Source organism: Prunus mume, linkage group LG5 (genome assembly GCF_029339155.1).
Source record: "Prunus mume cultivar Tortuosa linkage group LG5, ASM2933915v1, whole genome shotgun sequence".
In the NCBI taxonomy this organism is placed as follows: Eukaryota; Viridiplantae; Streptophyta; class Magnoliopsida; order Rosales; family Rosaceae; genus Prunus; species Prunus mume.
Window position 1 is genome coordinate 28,531,408 of NC_142702.1, and position 13,479 is coordinate 28,544,886.

The following is a 13,479-nucleotide window of genomic DNA, read 5'->3' on the forward strand; positions in this document are numbered from 1 at the left end:
ACTAGAAACAAATTGTCCAGTTTCAATTCGATACATGCACGCACACAGACACAAACACAAACACAAACAGATAACCATAAATATTATGTTTCAGTTCTGATAAATTCGGTCATGCTGAACCATTTACTTGGAGAGCAGTATTTAAGCTCCCATGAACAAACAATACAATCAATGTTAACACATCCCAACCATTTATACTACTTTACTTCAACCACTAGAACACCACCCCAACCACCCAACCACACCCTCTCTGCCATTATCTTATATCCACCACACTAAACTATCAAACCTAAGACAAACTTAGACGACGAATACATACCCATCTCATGCCAGCCGGCTAACATTTGTGCTGATTCTTGTCATTTTGTTGAAGAAGATTTTTTGCAGCTTTTGCACCCTCTCTTTTCATTTCATTTTGACCCAAAAAACACTGAAACATCTCTGTTTTTCAGATGGAGTCCTCTAAGCAGATATGTTACCTTTGTAAGAGCAGGTTCTATTTTATGAATGGCCTGCTGGAGCATGGGAAAGCCATTCATCGTGAAATATATGAGAGGAAATTTGAGTGCAAAAGCCCATTCATTATTTCACGATGAACAGTTTTCCCATGCTCCAACAGCCCATTCATTAAATGGAAAGTGTTCTTACAAATGTAACATATCTGCTTAGAGGACTCCATATCTGTGAACAAGCAAAACAAAGAGATGTTTCAGTGTTTTTTTGGTCAAAATGAAATGAAAAGAGAGTTCCTAAGAAACAAAATATATATATGTTCTTCACCTCTTTCTCAGCCTTTGCCTCTCTCTCTCTCTCTCTCTCCCTCAATTAGTCTCACTATGCATATGTTTATAGGCAAGAGATATGAAACATCTAATGTGATATAGAGAGAGACCTGCTGAGAGTCATAACTAAGCATTAAATGGATGTGCAACTCACAGCCTCTTTTCAAACGAAAAATGGAAAAGAAAAAAAAGCCACATGGTCCACTCAATAAAAACTACATACTATTCCAGGAAATTAGGTGCAGCAATTTTCCAGAAAAAAGCATCCAAAAAAAAAATTATTGTGAAAAATCAGAAATTAGGACAATTAAATGCATAAGTATAAATGCACTTCAATATGCCTTCATCAAAACCTACCAAACTTGTGTCATGATTTGATATTCAATTTTTACTCAACTAAATTGGTAATTAATAATTTTACTCCAGTTTCCTAGTTTCTATCCCTAGTTTCAATTTGTGTTGTGTGTATTGGACAGTGATCTGGAAAAGATCATAGCTAACCAAATGTCTACAAATCCAATGTCATGATATTCCAGTCTCCATGGACTTATATATTGGAATGCCTCTTTGTCGTGAAAAAATGTTAATTACATTATGATCAATCGAACATAAAAACTTATCACAATTGAGAGGAAGATCAATTTCAATTTCGACTCAGAATTTGATTGGGTTACTCATTTATGCGTTTTCTTTTGGGCCTTCAATGTCAGACCAATGCAAAGGAGAAAGGGCTAAGAAACACGAACTTACCCATTCGTACTGCCAAAAAAAAAAACGAAACAAATAAAACTTACCCATTCGTAGTAGGGTTTGAAAATTGGGTTATTGTAAGAAAGAAGGAATTGTGTATAAAACTGACGGGTGAGGTTGTTTTTTTATTAGTCAATTTTACCAGCAACCTTGAGTCTTCTTCTTCTGGGCGGCTTTGTCACCAAAACAACAATAGCATCTTGTTTTGGGGTTGAAAGTATGGCTTCAGGTATGTTTTCATAGAAGGCAAACAAACTATTGTGGTCATGTCAAATCTTTGGCAGCTTTTGTTACTTTGCATAAGTCAAGTGGTGTACATGTCTTTGAGATCAACTGTTCAAACTTGATCTCGATTTTGCATAATTCATTTAGATTCATGACATCTCATGCTATTATTTGCTCAAATTATCTTTAATTTTACATAACTTGTATATATTAATATTGCCATCAAATCCGTAACTCCTATGCATCTTGAAGAAAATTACTGGAAATAAAAACGTGTATTAGAAAAAGCAAAAGAAAGTAAAAAAATTCTTTATTATACAACTGAATCTAGGCCAAGTTTTTGGTATACACAAATTATATACAAACACGGAAAAGGTCCTTTTTTTGCCTTTCGGTCAAATATGCTGCAAAATAGGTACCCTCTATGTTGTGAATAACACGACTGAAAAAATTAATTTCTTATTATTATTTATACATGGATTTTTTGAATTGTTTATTTCATAAACATGTGGTCAAGAATAAGTTTATCATAATACTATGCTCTAATTGAACTTGTTTTCTCTTTTGTCTTTTCAGATTGGGCAAATTTACCCCATAATCTTTTAGATTCAATTTTAGAGAGATTAACGTTACTATCAGACTATTTGCGATTCAACATTGTTTGTGCATCATGGCATTCTGTAGCAAAGCATAATAAAAGTCGACGTGCTAAGATGACAGCCCCAATGCTTTTGCTTCAGACCAGAAAAAGAGGTACATGGAGTTTGTACAACGTCGAGGAAGACAAGGTCCTAAATTTGCAACTAAAAATCCCGAATAAGCGATTTTGTGGTTCTTCAAAAGAGTGGTTAATATTTGTGGATAAGGATCTTGTAGTAACCCTAGTAAATCCATTCTTTAGGGTTAAAGGGAGGATAAAGAAGGAAAATTCGATCATTTGCCTTCCTCCACTAAACCCTCAACCTGTGAGTCGATATTGGTTTTCAAAAACCAACTATTTCGTTTTCAAAGCTACAATTTCAGCAGACCCAATATTAAATGCAAATGATTACATTGTTGTGGTCATATATGAGGAGTATTGCCGGTTGGCTTTTATTAGACCTGGCAAAGACACGGCATGGACTTATGTTGATCAAAGGTGGAGCTTAATTGAAGAAGTTGTTCCAATTAGAGATAAATTTTATGCTGTTGATAGGTGGGGAAATCTCTTATCTTTTGACGCTGTTGATCAATTCAAATGCAATGTGGAGTCGAAGGTTTACAATACGGAACAAACGTCTGAGAAGAAATATCTCATGGCTTTAAATGAGAAAGACTTTCTAATGGTTGAGAGGTATACTACATGGGACGATGACTCTAAACGCGAGACAATGTTATTCAAAGTTTTCGAATTCAGTTTCGTGAAGTGTGACTGGATTGAGACAAATAATTTGGGTGATGTTACTATTTTTGTGGGTGATAATTCCTCAATACATGTGGTGGCTTCAAACAATTATGGATGTCAACCGAATTGCATATACTTCACGCATGATCATTATCGTATAAGAATGGATTTCAAGCCTTGGGGACCTAATGATATCGGTGTATACAACATCAAAACTCGGAGCATTTCACAACCTTTCACGGAAGATGCTATGATCATGATGAAGTTGACGAATCAACCCCCAATTTGGATTGCGCCAACTTTTTAATTTCGGTTGTGAGAGCTTGTTCTCCTCTCTCTCTTTTTTCCTTAAATTTTCACTCAATGGTTCTTTAAGTAATTTGTTTATTTTCTAAACTTGTAACTGCACTATTAGATATTTGGTGAATTTTTTTTCTTCATTTGACACTGGGTGGTATGAGAAATTGATTGGGTTTGAGTTTGACCGACTCTGGCACAGCCGCACATATGATATGATGTAATGTTGTGGCTTTGCATTGGGCCTCCCTTTGGACTTGGAATTCCCTTTCTGAAATGAGAGAATCTTTTGTTTGATATCAACTTGATTATATTTTGTGATATGTCTCAACATAATTTAGTTTTAGTTCATATATTTATAATTTGTGCTTGTTTGCTTAAATTCAATTCGAGAGTAGAGGTATCTCAAATCAGCCATGCAAACTATGAAAACTTATTCTTCTGCTCAATTAATAACAAACAAGACGCTCAGTAATACTCGTGGACTTGTACTAGATTTGTTAAAACATCCCAACGACTAGACTTGTACTAGTTTACTTAAACCACTAGACACCACCCCAACCACATCCTACAACACTGTCACCTCTGTGTGACTCAACAACAAACAACTGATTCTCAGTGTTAGTCAAACGCTATCTTTCTGTAAACAAAGATTTTTCATTTTAAGGAGCCTTTGCTTTGCTGGTGGAGGACCAATTCTCTAGATTGACATTATCTTGGTTTCCTCCTAGCTTGCATTTTTAGCACAGGAAAAAAGAAAAAAAGAAAATCAATTATTATTATCTATAGTTGATTAGGATACCAAAAGCCACCTCAATTTCTATCCATAATTTCATCTTTGAAAATCGTATTCATAATTTTCAATTGCCTATATAAGGGCTACCTTTCCAAACATTATTTTAATTTCATACTACATACACTACTCAAAAGACGTAAAAAATTCATCAAGTCTCTATTTGAGTTTTTAATTATGGGTTCAAATGAAAAACAGAGTATACAAATTTCAATACTTGGGGATCCATGTGTACAACATCAAAACTCAAAGCATTTCATAAAGATGCTTTTTGACCATGATGAAGTTAACGAATCGACCTCTAATTTGGATTATGCCAACTTTTTAATTTTCGTTGTGAAAGCTTGTTCTCTTTTTTCTTAATTTTTCACTCGGTGGTTCTTAAGTAATTTGTATATTTTCTGACCTTGTAACTGCACTATGAGATTTTGGTGTTTTTTCACTTAACTTTTCACTCGGTGGTATAAGAAATTGACCCACCCCGCACATATGAATATGGCGAAATTCTATTATGTTGTAGCTTTCGTTGGGCCTCCCTTTGGACTTGGAATTCCATGCATATTTCTAGCCCAATGCCCGATGGACAAGGTAGGAATTAAAAATGTTAATGAATTATAATTATTGGGTACTCTTAGTGCCCTTTTTACACTGAATGCCATTTAGGATCCACCTAGATTACGGACATGGTAATTGAAGCGTTGTCCTCAAGCAAGAGGAAGAACCTGCCCCCCGAAACAGACAGCAGATCCCTTTTCTTTCTTTTATATAGAAAAACAAACAATCAAATTAACCTTCACTGGCTGATCCATTAATTTCCATACAAAAAACCTCATCGCCCACATGACATCACCAACTTGCATTGCAACCCTATTTCTCTAACCCTTCCTCCCTCCCACTTCTCTCAACCCTTTTAAATTCCAAACAACAAATCATCAAACACTTAACGAGCATAATCCATGGCTTCCAACTACGACCGTCCATACCACCCAACCTCCAAGCCCTCCAAGCCCTCTCTCTTTCCCTGGAAAAAACCCAACGTCTACACCTTACCCGTCCTCCTCTTCCTCTGCATCTGCTCCTACTTCTTCGGCCTCTGGCAACACGGCGGCACCTCCACGCCCGCCTTCAAACTCCCATGCAAATCCTCCAATCAAATCACCACCGCATCAACCACACAATCTCCAACACTAGATTTCTCCTCCCACCACACCCCCAACCTCACCGCCGCCACGTCATCGCAAGCCGTCAAACCCAAAGCTTACCCTCCCTGCGACTTCAAGTTCAGCGAGTACACGCCGTGCGAGGATGCGAAGAGGTCTTTGAAATTCGATCGTGACAGGCTCATATACAGAGAGAGGCATTGTCCCGAGAAGAACGAGCTGCTCAAATGCCGCGTGCCGGCGCCGCACGGCTACAAGACGGTGTTCTCGTGGCCGATGAGCCGGGATCTGGCGTGGTACGCCAATGTGCCACACAAGGAGCTGACGGTGGAGAAGGCGGTTCAGAATTGGATCATTTACGAAGGCGACCGGAACCGGCTCAGATTCCCTGGCGGCGGCACCATGTTTCCTAATGGTGCGGACGCGTACATTGACGATATCGGGAAATTGATCAACCTCAAAGACGGTTCTATTCGGACCGCCATTGATACAGGCTGTGGGGTAAGCACAACACAATTGGCTGCATCTTCGATATTTGTTTATTTTATTAATTAATTTAGATTCTGTCTTTCCTAAAAAAAATAATTAGTGATTAATACTCTTGGTTGACCCCATCGTGCATTCAGTGATTACTTATTTTGGTCTGATTTATTATTATTCGGGTATTTTAAACATTTTGGACAATCTTGATTTAATATTGTTTTAGATGGAGATTAGTTGGTGATTGATGGATACAATACAACTAAACTACTTTTATGTCTTTTTCTTTTCACTAAATTGAGAAGAAAAATATATCCTAAATGACAATTCTACCCCCTATTTAGTCAAACTATCAAGTCGACGTATTTTATATGGTTAGTGTAGTGTGGTCAACTGTGAAGGGTAAAGTTGGAAGTAGGATGGCGCCACATTATTTGAAATAAAATATCTTTTTGTTTTGGCAAGAAATTTCACAAAATCTGAGATTTATGACAATTGCAATTTTTAAGGGGGCATGGCGTGAGATGAGATCAGTCTAAAAACTTTGATCTGATTGGATATGATGGAATCGTGCTTGCCCCTCTTTGAGCAAAGTCATCATAGTTGACTTTGACACGTGGCGGCCATGTGATATTTTTCCTTATTTTCATGTCGTGCAGGTTGCCAGTTGGGGAGCTTACCTGTTGTCCCGAAACATCCTCACCATGTCATTCGCACCAAGAGACACACACGTATCACAAGTCCAGTTTGCTCTGGAGCGAGGTGTACCAGCACTCATCGGAGTCATTGCGTCGAAAAGACTACCTTACCCTTCTAGGGCCTTTGATATGGCCCATTGCTCTCGCTGCCTCATTCCTTGGGGCCAACATGGTATCCACTATGACTTCCAAACTTAATCTGGACACCCAATAACTGTTAATTTCTCATGCAATTTTGGTTTGATGGTGCAGATGGGGTTTACTTGACTGAGGTTGATAGAGTTCTGCGCCCTGGCGGGTACTGGATTCTGTCAGGCCCACCAATCCGCTGGCAAAAGTACTGGAAGGGCTGGGAAAGAACTAAAGAGGATTTGAATGCCGAGCAGACTTCCATAGAGGATGTAGCCAAAAGCCTTTGCTGGAAAAAGTTGGTGGAGAAGGATGACATTGCAATTTGGCAAAAACCCACCAACCATTTAACTTGCCAAAACAATCGCAAGCTCGGAAAGAGCCGCAACTTCTGCCCTGCTAATGATCCTGATAAGGCCTGGTTTGTGCTCTGACTTCATATATATTTCTATCATCATGCATGCTTGCTTTATAATTGAGCTGCTATTGATTTGCTTAATTACATTTATTTTCCTTAAACTGTTTCCAGGTACACAAAGTTGGATACTTGTTTGACCCCATTGCCAGAAGTTTCAGACAATGAACAAATTGCAGGTGGGAAATTGGCAAAATGGCCACAGAGACTTAATGCAATCCCACCAAGAATTAATAAGGGAACCGTGAAAGGAGTGACGGCAGAAGTTTTCAAACAAGATTCAGAGCTATGGAAGAAGAGAGTTTCGTATTACAAATCGGTGAACAATCAGCTTGGGAACCCTGGAAGGTACAGAAACCTTTTGGATATGAATGCATACTTGGGTGGATTTGCTGCTGCCCTGGTTGATCTGCCTGTGTGGGTCATGAATGTGGTTCCTGTCGACGTCAAGGCCAACACACTTGGAGTCATCTACGAACGGGGATTGATTGGAACATATCAGAATTGGTAAATTCAGTAACACTCTTGGCATATATTTGGTGTGACTGATACATGAGCCTTTGTGGTTCACATAAATTGACTTTCTTTTTAATTTCCCAGGTGTGAGGCAATGTCTACATATCCAAGAACTTATGACCTCATTCATGCAGATTCAGTGTTTACCCTCTACGAGGATAGGTAAACCATAGTCTAATACAGACTGTTATGACTAGCTAGCGCATTTGATGTGACTGATAATATTAACATGTATCAAAATGTTTGTCCAAATTGTGTTGCAGATGCGAAATGGATGACATTTTGCTGGAGATGGACAGAATTCTTAGGCCGGAGGGTAGCGTGATCATTCGAGACGATGTCGATATGTTGGTGAAGATCAAGAGCATCATTGATGAAATGGAGTGGGATAGTCAAATTGTGGACCATGAAGACGGTCCTCATGAGAGGGAAAAACTGCTATTTGCCGTGAAAAGTACTGGACAGCTCCTGCTGCACCTGAAGATGAAGAGGCATCTTCCTAGCAATAGCTATTTGTTTTGGTCTGCTTTGTACTTAACATTCATGATTCTTTTCGCCATGTATTTGATGTTCCAGCTGAAGCAGCTGTTTTAACACATAATGGAAGGGCTTTATCCAAATCTGAATTTGTCTCACTAGATTCACTTGCACGAAATATTGGGAAAACATAGTTGGGTCGTGCTTTTCATTTAGCAGTGGGATTTTATATCCCAGAACTTTTCAATTTATAATGGTTTTTGCACCAAAAAAAGTTAGCCATGAAGTTCAAAAAAAAAGGTAAGAAAAAAAATGGGGCATGAAATCTACATGATTTTGATCCCCATGAAAATTGTCTCGTCTAACCTAATAGTAATTGGGTGGTTCATACATGGAGCCACCTCTTGTCACCAAATTCCTCACTATAAATGGACTTTCCATATCCTACAATATATTATCCACACTCAAATCAGAAAACAGAAAACATATAATTAGTATTAGCTATTAATTTACAGAAAGGGAAGAGTAGCAGTAGCCATGGGAGCCTTCAAGTCTGCTATCAACTCTTTGAGCTGCTTCCAAGCTGCACTTGTGCTTGTGCTGTTGATTGCCACAGCAGAGACCCAGAGGGCTGAGGCACAGAGCAGCAGCAGCTGCTCAACTGAGCTGAGCAGCCTCAATGTGTGTGCACCATTTGTGGTGCCTGGCTCAACCAACACCAACCCAAGCTCTGACTGCTGTGGTGCTCTCCAAGCCGTCCATCCTGACTGCCTCTGCAACACTCTCAGGGTCGCCGCTCGCCTTCCCGCTCAGTGCAACCTCTCCCCCATCACTTGTGGTTAGTCTATCAGTTTCTTGCTCCATGAAGTAATGTTTAATTCAATTTCATACATTACAAGAACTAAGTCATTGGTTTTTTGGTTTTTGTTTCGTTTTTTCACTTACAGATACCAACTGATGTGCAACTACAAATGCTGCCGCGAGAATAATGTTGAAGTTTTACCATTTGGCTTATGTTGTGTTTTGTGTTTGTTTTTCCTTCCTCAAATGTGTGCTCTGATCCGTAACGAAACAATGTTGTGGGGATCAGAGAGAAAGGTTGATGTGATTGAATAAAATGGGAAAATGTTTTTACAAATTTATAAATAAACTCAATCCTAGACATGTATTTATAAAAAAACCCAAGCACTATTTAAACATAGAAACACACTCAAAATCAACCTCAAAGTCAACTTTTTGGGTATGTTTATAAATGAGTTTTGAGTGTGTGTAATGATGGGTTTTAGGTGTGTTTATATATTTAAATAGTGCTTAAGTTTTTTTATAATTTCAATCCCAATTTTGGGTGTTTTAGTGAAACTCCCAAATGTTTTCTGCTTGTGGAAAACTAGAGGTTTCTGATTTTCAGATAATAAAATAGCATCGATCTATCAAGTTATCAACAACACACGAGCATATATGCCTATTCCTCTAATATATGAGTATAGGTGCAAAAAACCGAGGGGCATCGATTGCTTAGACATTTATTAAGAAATTACATCTAAATTGTTATAAAACACTGAAATTAAAAGAGAGAATTGACGCAAAATGGGTCTAGACAAGTGCACCGCCTATAGTGATTTCACTACCCCAAAAAAAATAATAATGTAACATCTAGTTCATAACATAATGTTCTTAGCCCCTTAAAAAAATATTAATAATGTCCTTAGCCAAAGTAAATAAATTCAATATTCGGATTGGAAAAATAATTTATTTTTTTTAAATCTACTAGCTTAATCTACAATGTGATGCAAATAACCAAGTAACCAATATACAAGTCACAAGTTTTTGGTAAATAAACTAAACTCCATAAACTTTCTGATAACTATACTTAACACTCTCCATGTCTTTCTAAAATTACACCAATTTCTATTTTCCAAAAAAACCTTTAAACTAACTATGTTATCTCCAAATAAAAAAATAATTTATACAAATTTATAAATAAACTCAACCTAGACATTATTTATAAAAAAACTCAAGCACTATTTAAACTAGAAACACACCCAAAATCAACCCCAAAGTAACTTTTTGGATGTGTTTAAAATGGGTTTTGAGTGTGTGTAATGATGGGTTTTGGGTGTGTTTATAAAGTGTTTTGGGTGTTGGGTTTTTTTATAATTTCGTCCATTTTGTGTTTTAGTGAAACTCCAAATAATTTATTCAACGTTTCTTCTTTAGGAAAACAGTGATCTAGGAAAACGTTCAAATTGGGTCATAAGAATGGAGACCTCGATATTTATTAGCATGGTTGACAATCTTTTGTGTAAAAGAAGAAAAAAAAAGGGGGAGCTTGGTTATACCCCGATAATTGTAAAACTACCCAATAAAAGCCAGTGAGTGAACTACAAAACAATAAAGAATAATAAGGAGGGATATTCATTGAAATGTCACATGAACTTATACATTAGTTTCAATTTGTCACTTGAAAAAAAAAAATTAAGTGAAACGTCACATTAATTTTTCAAAATCCATGATTTGTCACCTCACTTTAACATCATCCAATTTTCCAACTATTTTCAAGGGTATTTTAGTATTTTTATTTTCAAGAGTATTTTAAAAATGGACAAATTATGAAAAGACCCTTGAAAATTATAAAAATTTATATATCTTTTCACATTTAATCCCCAGCCATTTTTACATTTAAGCTTTATTTTTTTAATAATAATTTTTTCCATTTTTGAAATATCCTTGAAAATGAAAAGACTAAAATACCCTTGAAAATAGATGGAAAATCAGATGATGTTAAACTCAGGTGACAAATCATGGATTTTGAAAAATTCAAGTGACATTTCACTTAAATTATTTTTTCAGGTGACAAATTTAAACTAAAGTATAAATTCAAGTGACATTTCAACAAATATCCCTAATAAGAAATATAACTTCTTTTTATTGTTTACAATTGAAAGACTTATAGAATACAAAAGGGGATTTAAATAAGTGATGGGCTAGGTAAAGAATAATAACAAATATAACTTCTTTTTTAATTGTTTACAATTGAAAGGTTGGCACAACCCAATATGGAGGTTTCTTGGTCGTCTTCATAAGAGCCGTAATATTTGGAGAGTAAATCTTCATAAGAGCCGTAATATTTGGGGCGCAAGGCTGTAAAAAGCTTTGACTTTTAACATTATACACGCCAAAATCATGATGCAAACAACCTGTGACATAACCATAATAACGATCATGATCATGGTTGAAGTAAATGCAATTCAGGCCGACATCCTAAAAAATTCAAAGCCAAAACAGAAATTGAAAAGTTATCGCCTAAAAAAAGAGCGACATCACCCAAGGTTTCTTTCTCAACCCACTCATGCTTATCAAAATCCAATTCGTATATTCTAACTTTTTTCGTCACACGAGCCACATCTCCAAGAGCCAAAAACCTTCGAACTATCCATAATTCTTTATCATTTAAAACCACAAGATATACCTTCTCCAAATCATGTCGCATGCCCTCTGCAACCAGTTGCTTGGATTGAGTAATAATATCAACAGAAAAAAGTTGACCCCCTCCTTTAACAGCATGTTGTGTCTTTATTGAGTCTAATGAAAGCTAATTTACATGATCCCTCATAAATGACAACAACAACACAATTGTTGGCATCCAATATTGGATCGGCTGATATTGTAGCCTTGACGACAAATTCGGCAAGTGTTCCTTCATCGCAAAGATTAACTTAGTCTAGTGGAGGAAGATTGATGAAGGATTCGTTTCTCTTTTTTCTCCCATTGACCATAGAGGACAGATTTATTAGGGTCACTACCAAATTGAAATTCATACCTATTAACCATCCTTTTACATAACCACAAAATCGCATCTTCGGCAATTTAAATTCCAAATTAAGAACATTATCAAACATGACGTTGTACAAATTCTATGTATCTTTTTTGGGCATATAAATCAAAATCTTTGGAGAAGGATGCCTTTTAATATCTTTTGCTACACAATACCATGACATACAAACACGACTAAACTGAATATAGTCTGATTGTAACACTAATCTCAAAATTGAATCCAAAAGATCCTCAGGCAAATTTGCCCAATCTGAGCAGATTTAAAATAAATAAAAAATAAAAAATCAATTAGAGAGGCTATAGTTACGTAAAATACATATATAAATTACAGATACAAAATTAATAAGGAGTTTTTATGCACTGAACAAATCAAATAAAAGCTATTGAATGCATACTTTTTTTGGGTCAATAACTGGAATTCATTAAACCAGAGCGCAAATAAACACGCCAAAAAGGTATTCAACATAAGAGGACTACCAGCAAACAACAAATATATAACAACCCACACTCCATCAAAAAATGTAGATCCCATCCCTTGTTTATTTTCGTCGTTCATTAGTCAAAAGATAGGAAAGCATACAATTCAAAAACAGTCTAATTAAGGATAAGCATGTAAGCAAAATAACGCATGATTAATTCTGAATGATTTCTATTCCAACAAAACAAATGAATTCCACTTCCCAATGATTAATTATAATTAAGCAGGGGCTTCTCACGAATCTCACTTGCCTTTTTTACACTCCATCCCATTACCAAATTAACATTCAAGGGAAAAACAAAAAACCAAAAACGTATAGAAACCTCTCAGCACAGATAAGAAACCAGTTGGTAGCCAAAGCCAACTATAGGGGAGCTACATTGTGGGGGGTGCAGTGCAGCTTTTGTTTTGGTCTGCTATGTACTTAACATTCATGATTCTTTTCGCAATGTATTTGATGTTCCAGCTGAAGCAGCTGTTTTAACACATAATGGAAGGGCTAGGGCTTTATCCAAATCTGAATTTGTCTCACTAGATTCACTTGCACGAAATGTTGGGAAAACATAGTTGGCAAAATTTTTAAAGGTACTTTTGAATTACTTCGAAATCGAAATGTAATTACCAGAACTGCCTAACATATAAGTTCAGTTTCAGAATTCATAATCTCCTATCAACTAAACAAACTGAAGCCTTGAGTACAAGTAAGACATACTACGTAGCGGAAAATTTGTACTCATAACAACATTTTGTAGCATGAGCAATGAGAAATTCAGAAACAAAAAACCAAAAAAGATTTATAAATTTTCTGAGTTCTTAAATAATACTGTCAGAAACTAAAATCAATCAATTTATTAGCACTTGAATGATCATTCTCGTATACTCTGTTTTTCATTAGAAGAACCTATAAGCGTGACAATCCTATAATTGAAAGCTTCATCCACAGGCTGCAGGCAATTTCAAAATTAACAACATTATGAACAATCATCAAACCTCCGAAAGCTACAGCTCATGGCTTCCGGAACCGAAACTTCTAGAAGCCGGAGACGAATCGAAGATCTCGA

The 13,479-nt window shown here is 36.4% G+C and overlaps 3 protein-coding genes and 1 pseudogene across 3 annotated transcripts; 3 read left to right on the forward strand and 1 right to left on the reverse strand.

Annotated features, from left to right (window-relative positions):
- Positions 1–2,329: 2,329 nt before the first annotated feature.
- Positions 2,330–3,448, forward strand: LOC148917510 (F-box protein SKIP23-like; the record flags this gene model as incomplete). The annotated part of the gene is made up of 1 exon (XM_089052463.1): positions 2,330–3,448. A coding segment is annotated over one exon (1,119 nt), but the record flags the coding sequence as incomplete, so codon positions are not given.
- Positions 3,449–4,943: 1,495 nt separating this feature from the next.
- LOC103333419 (putative methyltransferase PMT16) lies at positions 4,944–8,249 on the forward strand. Its single transcript, XM_089053534.1, is given in 7 exon segments — positions 4,944–5,892; positions 6,531–6,741; positions 6,822–7,119; positions 7,228–7,620; positions 7,714–7,791; positions 7,893–8,080; positions 8,083–8,249. Coding segments are annotated over 7 exon segments (1,923 nt in total). The 5' UTR covers positions 4,944–5,187; the 3' UTR covers positions 8,133–8,249.
- A 301-nt stretch (positions 8,250–8,550) lies between these two features.
- LOC103333418 (protein MEN-8-like) lies at positions 8,551–9,493 on the forward strand. Its single transcript, XM_008236248.3, has 2 exons — positions 8,551–8,944; positions 9,054–9,493. The coding sequence occupies exons 1-2, from the start codon at positions 8,644–8,646 to the stop codon at positions 9,062–9,064; spliced, it is 312 nt and encodes a 103-aa protein (XP_008234470.2). The 5' UTR covers positions 8,551–8,643; the 3' UTR covers positions 9,065–9,493.
- A 1,814-nt stretch (positions 9,494–11,307) lies between these two features.
- LOC148917511 (uncharacterized) lies at positions 11,308–12,194 on the reverse strand (annotated as a pseudogene).
- Positions 12,195–13,479: the final 1,285 nt, after the last annotated feature.